The 8659-nt window shown below is 71.0% G+C and overlaps 2 protein-coding genes across 2 annotated transcripts; one reads left to right on the plus strand and one right to left on the minus strand.

Annotated features, from left to right (window-relative positions):
- Positions 1-359: 359 nt before the first annotated feature.
- MNEG_2311 (hypothetical protein) lies at positions 360-5533 on the plus strand (the record flags this gene model as incomplete). The annotated part of the gene is made up of 4 exons (XM_014049207.1): positions 360-1238; positions 1521-2342; positions 2649-2954; positions 3194-5533. 4 exons carry the CDS (start codon positions 360-362, stop codon positions 5531-5533), a joined length of 4347 nt encoding a protein of 1448 aa, XP_013904661.1.
- A 225-nt stretch (positions 5534-5758) lies between these two features.
- Positions 5759-8646, minus strand: MNEG_2312 (hypothetical protein; the record flags this gene model as incomplete). The annotated part of the gene is made up of 7 exons (XM_014049208.1): positions 5759-6263; positions 6545-6724; positions 6962-7041; positions 7357-7449; positions 7860-7924; positions 8237-8326; positions 8574-8646. The coding sequence occupies 7 exons, from the start codon at positions 8644-8646 to the stop codon at positions 5759-5761; spliced, it is 1086 nt and encodes a 361-aa protein (XP_013904662.1).
- Positions 8647-8659: the final 13 nt, after the last annotated feature.

An 8659-nucleotide genomic window follows, 5' to 3' on the forward strand; every position in this document is an offset into this window, starting at 1 on the left:
GCGTGCAGGCGGTGCACCGCGGCAGCGTCGCGGCCGCCGCCGCCGCTGCTGCTGCGGCGGCGTCGGGCGCAGGTCGCGCCCGCGAGGGGCCGCTTCTGCTGCGCGCGGCGTTGGGCAGGGCGGTGCTGCGTCCTTGGGACACTGATGCAGGGCAGACAGTGGCCGGTGGCGGCGGCGGCCAGAAAGGACCAGCTGAGGCGGACCTGCTGGGGGGAGTGATGACGTCATTGCGGTGGGGCAGCACGGGGGGCCCCCTGGGTGGAGCTGTCCAGGAGGTGGATGGTGGAGGCCCGGTCAGCACAGGTGGTGGCGGTCACGGCGGCCCGGCGTCGGCGCTGCCGGGCGGGGCCCCAGCGCAGATGCAGAAAGCGAACGGCGACAGCGGCGGCCGCGCCGTCGGCGGCGGCATGGCCGCTGCCGCAACCGGGCGCGCGCCGCCAGCTGCAGGGGGCCCAGGGCTGCAGGGCGACATGGCTTTCTTCATGCGTGTCAGCGCTGCCGGCGCGCCGCAATCCAAGCCCGTCGCGGACACCATGCCGGCTGCCGCTGCCGCCGCCGCTGTCAAGGGCGTGCGGGATTTTCAGGTCTCTGGCGACGTCCTCCCCGAGGCTGCGGCGGCAGCAACAGGCCCCGAGGACAGGGGCGGGGCGTGCAGCCCCCCCGCGCAGCCGCGTGGCCCCGGGGACCTGGCGCAGCCGGAGGGGGCCGTCGCGGCGCCCGGGCCGATGCGGCTGCGCGCCGCGCTGCCAGGCGGCGCCGAGCAGCTGCTGCAGGCGCTGCAGGAAGACAAGCAGGCGCTGCTGTGCGGCTTGGGGCCTGCTGAGGGGGGCCCCCGCTCGCCCCTGGCCTTGTGCACACTTTGGGACGGCCGCCCCGCAGAGCGGCTGCTGGCCGCGCTGGGCAGCGGCGGCGGCGGCGGCGGCCCCAAGTGCGGCGCGGCAGCGGCGGCGCAGCGCGCACAGCGGCTCGTCGCACTGGCGCTGCTGGCGCAGGCCGCGGCGGCGGTACTGGACGGCGGCGCGCGGCCGGCGCACCTCTTCCTGCGCCACATGCTGGGGCAGCTGCCGGCGGTCGCGCCCCTGGCCGCGCGCGGCGCGGCGGCGCTGGCGGCGGCGCACGCGCGTGTTGAACGTGGCACTGGCGCTGGCGCCGGCGGCGGCGGCGGCGGCGGCGGTGGCGACCATCCCAAACAGGAACTGCTCAGGCGGCTGCTGGTGGAGGCGCGCGCGGCGCGGCCGGTGAGCACGCAGGCAGCTTGCGTGCGGCCCCTCCGTGTCCTACTCCCATCGTCTTGCTCGCCGGCCCCTCTGCTTGCTGTCGGTTGCCGGCCGCCAGGGCGCCGCCTCCGCACGCCGCGTTTGGTGCGATCTCAACCACAAGCACAGCGCATAACCACCGACAGCAACACCCTCACAGCAATCCCAGCAAATCGCCTGGCCTTCAGGCGGATCTCGTGTGGTTCCCAGATTACGACGCTATGGCGCCGCGGCGCGCTCGCGCCCGGCCCACCTTTCTCACAGGGCGCCAGGGTGCTGGTGGTGGTACAAGCCAAGGCCGCCTTCACCCTGTTCGCGCCCATCTCCGCCGCCGGCCTCCAAGCCCGCCAGCTGGACCGCGGCGGCCGCCTGCTGGGCGGCGCGGCGGCGGCCGGCTGGGCGGCGGCGGCGGGCGCGTGCGGCGCGGCGGGGTGCGTGCTGGCGACGCCGCGACACCTGATGAACCCGGCGCTGCCTCTCAGCGGCTTCGGCTTTCTGATCGAGTACAGCCCGGCTGCGCCCGGCGCCCAGGCGGACCCGGACCCTGCGCAGGCACCAGCGGAGGGGACGGTCGGCGCGGCGGCTGATGAGACGGCCGCGGCTCGCGGCGGCGGCGGCGGCGGCGAGGCGGGCGGCCCGGCAGCAGCGCGGTACCTGGCTGTCTGCCGGCACTTTGAGGGGCGCCACTTCGCGATCGACGTCGTGGCGCCAACCATGGGGGCCCCGGCAGCAGCCGAGGAGCCGTGCCGCCCAGCTCCGAACCGCGCCGCGGGCGCTGCGCTCGAGCCTGCGCCCGCGCCGGCGCTCCCGCCCGCGCCGGCGGCGCCTGCGCCTGCGCCCACGGCCGCACCCGCGGCGACGAGGCGCCCCGTGGTCGTCAGCCGCGCCCCCTGCAGCCTGCTCACGCGGCGGCGCGACCTCTATGAATCAGTCCTGCGGCTGGAGCAGCCGCCGCCGCCCGGGCGGGCTGAGCCGGCAGCGGTCGCTGAGCTGGCGGAGCGGCCCTGCGAGTATGCTGACGTCATCCTGACGCCACGCGCGTGCGTGTGCGTTTGGAGCGCGGAGAACCTGCCGCTGGATCTGGAGGTGGGCGAGCAAAACAATAGGTTTCGAAGAGGGGTTGTTTGGTGCAGCAGGGTGGGTGCATAGAAGGCATGACAAAGTATGGTAATGTTTGATGGCCCGAGCGGGCGCCCAGGTTGGCGGGCTGTTCTGCGCGTGCTGCAGTGCTGAGCTCATCATGCGGCAGCCCCGATTCTGGTGGCCCCGGGTTTGATTATCACCCACAGCCTGATTCTCCTCTTACTGTCCACGCCTCGCGCTCACTCGCCCCCCCACCTGCCTTGCCTGACCCCACCGCCATCCCCGACCCTGTGCTCGGGCCCCCACCAGACTGCATGCCCCTGGGAGCCCGCCCTGCAGCTGCTGGGCCAGCGGCTGCTGCGCCTCAGCTTCTGCTTCAGCGAAATCCACTACCTTCTGGAACTCCCTCCCCCGCCCCCAAAAGCGCCCCCGCCACCCCCGCCAGCCGGGCGGGTCGGCGTCGCGGACGGGCGCGGCGCGCGCCAGGAGGCCGGGGCGCGGCGCCACGCCGCGGCGCGCGCGCTGCTTCGGGAGTCGCGCTCGCTGCAGGCGGTGGCGGCGGCGGCCGGGGTGCGGGTGCAGGTGCACCCGGCCGACGGGCGGGCGGCGGCGCAGGTGGGTCGGGGCCTGCGTTATCAGAAGAGCCGGCCGGCCAACTGTGAACTGACGCGCTGCAGTGCAACCCAGTCACTCCACCACCACTGTATAAATACATGGCCTCAGATTCAGCACCGGCTGGCCGTGCGGTCAGATTGGAGGTCGCCAGCTGGCTCCGTGTGCCTTGTACAGCCGCGGCGTGCCTCGTAGCGTTCCAGCAACCACTGCGTCGCCCCACCCCGGTGCCCCGCACGCAGGCCCTGCTGAGTCACCTATCTACTGCCATTCTTTCAGACTACTACAGCGCCCGCCCCGCCCCCGGCCCCAGCCCCACCAACGGCCCCGCCGAGGCGCCCCGAGGCGGCCGCGCACCCCTGCGCGTCCCGGACCTTCCCTCCCCCCGCGAGGCGTTCCTGCTGGCCTGCCCCGCCTTCAACCCGCTCTCGGCCGCGCTGCTGGCGTCCCTGGGGCTGCCGCTACGTGACATCATCGCGGCAGCGCTGGCGGGCCGCGGGAATCAGGTGGCTCCTGAGCTGCCGGACCACTGCTGGGGCCTGGCCGCAGCGCACTGGGCGGCGCGCCCGCCGGACGAGGTGGTGTCGGCCCTTCGGAATCAGCTGCAGCTGCAGTTGGCGGAAGAGCAGCAGCAGCAGCAGCAGCAGCAGCAGCAGCAGCAGCAGCAGCAGCAGCAGCAGCAGCAACAGCTGTGCGAGGAGGCCGTGATGCAGCAGCAGGAGCGGGCGCAGCAGCAGGCCTGGCGGCGGCAGCAGCAGCAGCAGCAACAGCAGGGTGATGTGACGGGTTTAGAACCCAGCGACCAGCACGTAGAGTTTTCGGATGTGGAGATGCAGCAGCAGCATGCGAATGCTGCAGCAGAGGAGCAGCAGTGGCGCCAGCTGGCTGGGCTGGCAGCCCGGCAGCAAGCACACAGCCAGCAACAGATGGGTTGCGAGCCGCGGCAGGGCCGAGTGTGGCGAGAGGAGGAGGGCTTGTGGGAGCTGTCTTGGCAACAGCAACAGCAGCAGCAGCAGCAGCAGCAGCAGCAGCAGCAGCAGCAGCAGCAGCAGCAGCAGCAGCAGCAGCAGCAGCAGCAGGATGAGCAAAGGGGTCAGAGGCAGGCGCCCTGGTCCGCGCAACCACTCAGCACACACGGCGAAGAGTGGGGTGGCGAAGGGTGGGGTTCGCAGCCGGGGCACCGCCGAGAACCAGGGGCCGCCCCGACGGACTGGATGGCGCGCGCTGTGCCAGGCGACGCGTTTGAGCAGAGAGCCGTTCACGGCGTTGGGCAGGGCCGCCGCCAGGCTTTCTTCGAGCCAGCGGGAGAGGAAGCCTTTGGACCAGAACAGATGGCGTTTGAGGGCGGCAGCGGCGACATGGGCGGCGGCGGCGGCGGCGGCGGCGCGTTTGTCCCTGATGGCGGTGACGGGGACGCAGGGGCCGCGGGCGGGTTCGACCCTGAGCTGCTGTTGGACGATTTCCTCAGCAGGCGCGGGGGAGCAGCTGGGGCCGCTCCCGGCGCCGCCCGCCGCTGCGTGGCCGGCGGCCTGCAATGGCAGCAGAAGGCCGCGAGGCCCACGCCGCCGCCGCAGCAGCAGCCGCAGCGGCAGCAGCAGCGGTGGGCGGCAACGGGGGCCGGAGGGGCCATGGCCCCTGCAGCGGCCCGACGCGGGGCTGGTCGGCAGGCAGGGCGGCCCGGCTGGTTCGAGGATGGAGACCAGGCGCCCGGCTGGGGTGGGCGCGGCGCATTCGATGCCAGCGGCCGCACTGTAGGTGGCGGCAGCTTGCTGGACCCTGCCGCGCAGCCCGCCTTTGGCAGCTTTGAAGGCCCGCCTGCCCAGCGCCGCGGCACGGCACCTGCAGCCGCCGCACGTGGCGGCGGCGACAGGGCCGGTGGGGGCGGCGGGGGCCTGTTCAGTGGTTGGGACGTGGAAGAGGACGACGCAGAAATGGCCCACGCCCGCGCGCCGGCCCTGTTGCCGGGCCTGCCGGCCTCCGCCCTGCGCGCCGCGGACAGCGGCGGCAGCCGGGGCCCCACCGCCGCGCGCCGCCGCGGCAACCACCCTGCGCCACCCGGGCCCCGGGCGCCGCTTGGCGCGTTCGGTGGGGGCGGCAGATCGGGGTTCGACTTCGGCATCGGCGATGATGCGCAATTCGAAGGAGGTGACGCGCTCATGTCGGACCCTTTTGACGGCGCGGGTCACCATGAAAGCGACCCTTGGGGCCTCGAAGATGAGCAGCTGCTGGGCAGCCGCCTCCCCAGCCTCTTCGGCGGCGACGGCGGCAGCCGGGGGACAGGCTGGGATGCACGACGACCGACCGGCGGCGGCGCCGCGCGTGGCGAGGCATTCGGCGCGCCGCCAGGCGCTGCGTGGGGCGCGCCGCCTGGCCGGGCAGGCGGTGGCGGCGGCGGCGGAGACCCGGCGCGGCGGGTGCCTGCTTTCATGGCTCACCGCAACCCGAGCCGGCAGCTTGGCTACGCGCTGGCCGACGACGGTGACATCATCATGGGCGGCGGCGGCGGCGTGTTTGGGGACGGGCGCGGCGGCAGGAAGCACAAGGGCGGCGGCGGGCGGCAGACGCGCCTGGCTTGGAAGTGACGTCCCGCCTGCGTGTGCCCCTGCAAGTTCCGGTCTGTGAGCCTGCTTGCACCATTTTGTGCCAACTGGGGGTTCAAACCAAGACTGCGGCGCCTGTCCGCGCTTTGGGTCCGCCAATGCTGGGTCCCTGGTGATGTCACATGCTTGAAAAGGAACATGAATACATGATTTACAGTGTTGGGGTGTCAGGAGCCATGGCTGGTATCGTTACATCCGGTCGAGTCATCACAGCCGTGCACCCCAGGCCCAAGAGCTGCCCGCCACCAAGGCAGCCAGCGCCACCAAGCCGCCCGCCGTCAGGCCGTCCAACGCAGGCGCGGCGACTGCGCCCGCCAGCGTCCCAGTGTGATCTAGGCGCTTCGCGGGACGCGCTTTCCACCGCCCCTTGGCTGCCTCGCCGCCGCTGCTGCCGCCGCTGCCGCTGCTCCTGCTGCCGCCGCCGCCGCCGCTGCTGTCGCCATCATCGTCGCTCCAGCGGCACTGGCCACCACCTCCTGCCTCTTGCCATCCGCAGCTGCGATCCACCTGCCCCTCATCTCCCCTGCCAGCCGTAGCGCCGCCGCCGCCGTCACCGCGCTCGGGCGAGGACGGCATGCCGTCCAGTGGGTAGCTGCCCCGCAGCTGCCGCACCTCTGTAACGTGGCCGAAGAAGTCGGTCACCCTGACCTGGTCCAGAGGGCGCTCAAAATTCTCGGTGCTCTGGCCAAAGTGTGACTCCATGTGAGCGAAGCTGAGGGGGCGCGACGCGGCGGTCGAGGGTATGTTAACTTTATATTTGCGAAGCAAATTCGGCAAAGGCGTGCAGGGCTTTGGGCTGGTGTGGCTGAGCCCTGGCCGGCGGTGACAGCCCAGCAAGTCTCCTTCCCAGGCACACACAATGCCGACAACTACTGTCGGCCAGTACACACGACCCTCCACCGCCCGACCGCCGCGGCAGCTCCCATTAGACGCCCTCGCCCGCGCCGGCCGCCGCCCTGCCCATTTTGCCCGGGCGAAAGCGGGGCCGCCCACCTGTATGTGTCAAAGAGCTGCTGCAGCGTGGCCTGGGAGTGTATGTCCACCCTCTCAAAAAAGTCCAGGGTCGAGTAGGTGAAGCGGTCCACGAGGGACAGCCCGACGTCCTGGTCAGTCAGGTATGAGTAAGATGACTCACCCTTTAGCGAGCTGGCCATGGCCAGGACGCCTGGGGACCTGCGCCAGGGGAAAAAAGGGACGCAGAAAATGTTGTGGTGGCAAAGGGATATGGAAGCTTTTGAGTGTGTGAATCAAAGAAAGGCATGGGCAAATCGCGATTGGCTGCGCAGTGATGGCCGCTAGCGACGATGGCGTGCCCATGCGCAGGCGGGGTGCCCCGCCTGTGCAGGGCCCCATGCTCTGCCGCGTGCGGAGTAGCCCCCGGCCTGCTGTGCAGTCCAGCTTGGCACCCACTTGATGCGGCCATAGAGGGTTGCGGCCTGGCACGTTTCCACGACCAGCAGCAGCTCCTTGTAGCGCCCCTTTTGGTGCATCTGGGGCGGGGACAGGGTTGGGGCCGGGAGGCTTGGAAGGGGGACTGGATGGGCGATTGGTGGTTGAGGGGGTGAGAGCTGCAATGGGGGCTGCGAGCCTTCCGGACGCTGCAGCATAATGCCCGGGCCTTGCCGCTGGGGCCCTCCAACAGCAGGTAGTCGGCAGCGGTGGGCCCACCGCTGCTGGCTGGTGCAAGCTCTTGCACGCCTGGCCCGCCGCCCCCGGCCTGTGCGTCTTCAGTGCCCGGACGCCTCCAGGTCGCAGACCATGTGCATGGGGATCCGACCGACCGGCCATTCAGACCGCACCCGCACCTGCGCCAGCGCGTCGGCGACGTCTGCTGCCATGAGCTCCTGTTGGTCCTGGAATTTCATGAACTCGTTGCCACCATGACCAGTTATGAAGACCTGCAGTTTGTGCGAGGTGCATGCTTGGTTTTGACGCAAGCGTGCGCGTGCGTGAGGAGGGTGTGTGCGTTCTGGTGACCGGGGGTGTGCGCCAGCATGCGCGGGTGCGTGTGGAGGGGGGGCATGAGGGGGCAGGGCGCTGCGGGGATGGGTGCGCTGCCAAAGCGACTTCGCTCCGTCCCTTGCTGCGCTGAAAGGCAGCCTCATCCGCCCGCGGGCAGGGCAAACACTGCTTTGTTTTTTTGGCTGCCATATGACGTGCATTCATCCCGCCGACGAGCGAGCCAGACGACGCCGCGTGCGAAAGCGGCAGTGGGCGGGCCTCGATCGCGGACCCATGATCGCCCCTGGCCTCAGAGCACGCCTGGAAGACCCTTGGACCCTGGAGCCGCCCCATGCCCGGAGCTCACCAGCACGTTGCTGCCCGCGTCTGACAGCATGCGCTTGGCGCGCGGCACCGCGGGGTCGTGCCGCCCTGCAGTGGCGGGTCGATGCACGGCGGAAGGGGCCGGCAATCGGGACGAACGCCCTCCGCAAAGGGGATTCTGGGCACCGCTTGTCCCGCCCAATCTGCCGCTCGGTCGCAGCGGCTGCCGGTCGCACCCGCATGTTTCCGAGATGGAAATTCCCGATCTCAGAGGCAAGAGCAGCAGCCGCCTCCAACAAGCAGGGGTTGGGGTTAGGCCGCCGCCATCCCCTTTTCCAGCCCATGGGCCGCTGCCGAGCGGCCCGCGGGGCCACAGGCGCCCGCGGTTGTCGCTGGCCGGAGCAGCCGTCACCCGCTCACCGGTGAGCACCCTCATGAAGTTCTCGACCGTCACTTCGTAACCGCGGTAGTCAACCTCGACGTTCTGGCCGTACACGTCCAGCCTGTGGCCTTCGTCATTGAACACCTGCAAATGTGGTGGTTGCAACGGCTTGAAAATGCGAGTCGATTATTCATTGCCAGCCCGGCGCTGCACGAGGCGAGGCAGCGGCAGGCGAGACGGCGAGGAGCAGCCACTTCTGCTGGTCGAACGTGGGCTCGATCACACCCAAGCAAAGCTTTGCGCCAAAGTGGAGGAGAGGGTGTGCAGCTGCAACCGTGCCGCGGCGCATACGTGCGTGCATGTGTGAGCGCGCACCCCCCGTCGGCGCGCGGCGCGCCTGGGCGGGGTAGGGGTTGCGCGGGTTGCATGCGACGTCGTCCGCAAGCATGAGGATTATGTTG

This window comes from Monoraphidium neglectum, assembly GCF_000611645.1.
Source record: "Monoraphidium neglectum strain SAG 48.87 unplaced genomic scaffold scaffold00258, whole genome shotgun sequence".
Classification (NCBI taxonomy): Eukaryota; Viridiplantae; Chlorophyta; class Chlorophyceae; order Sphaeropleales; family Selenastraceae; genus Monoraphidium; species Monoraphidium neglectum.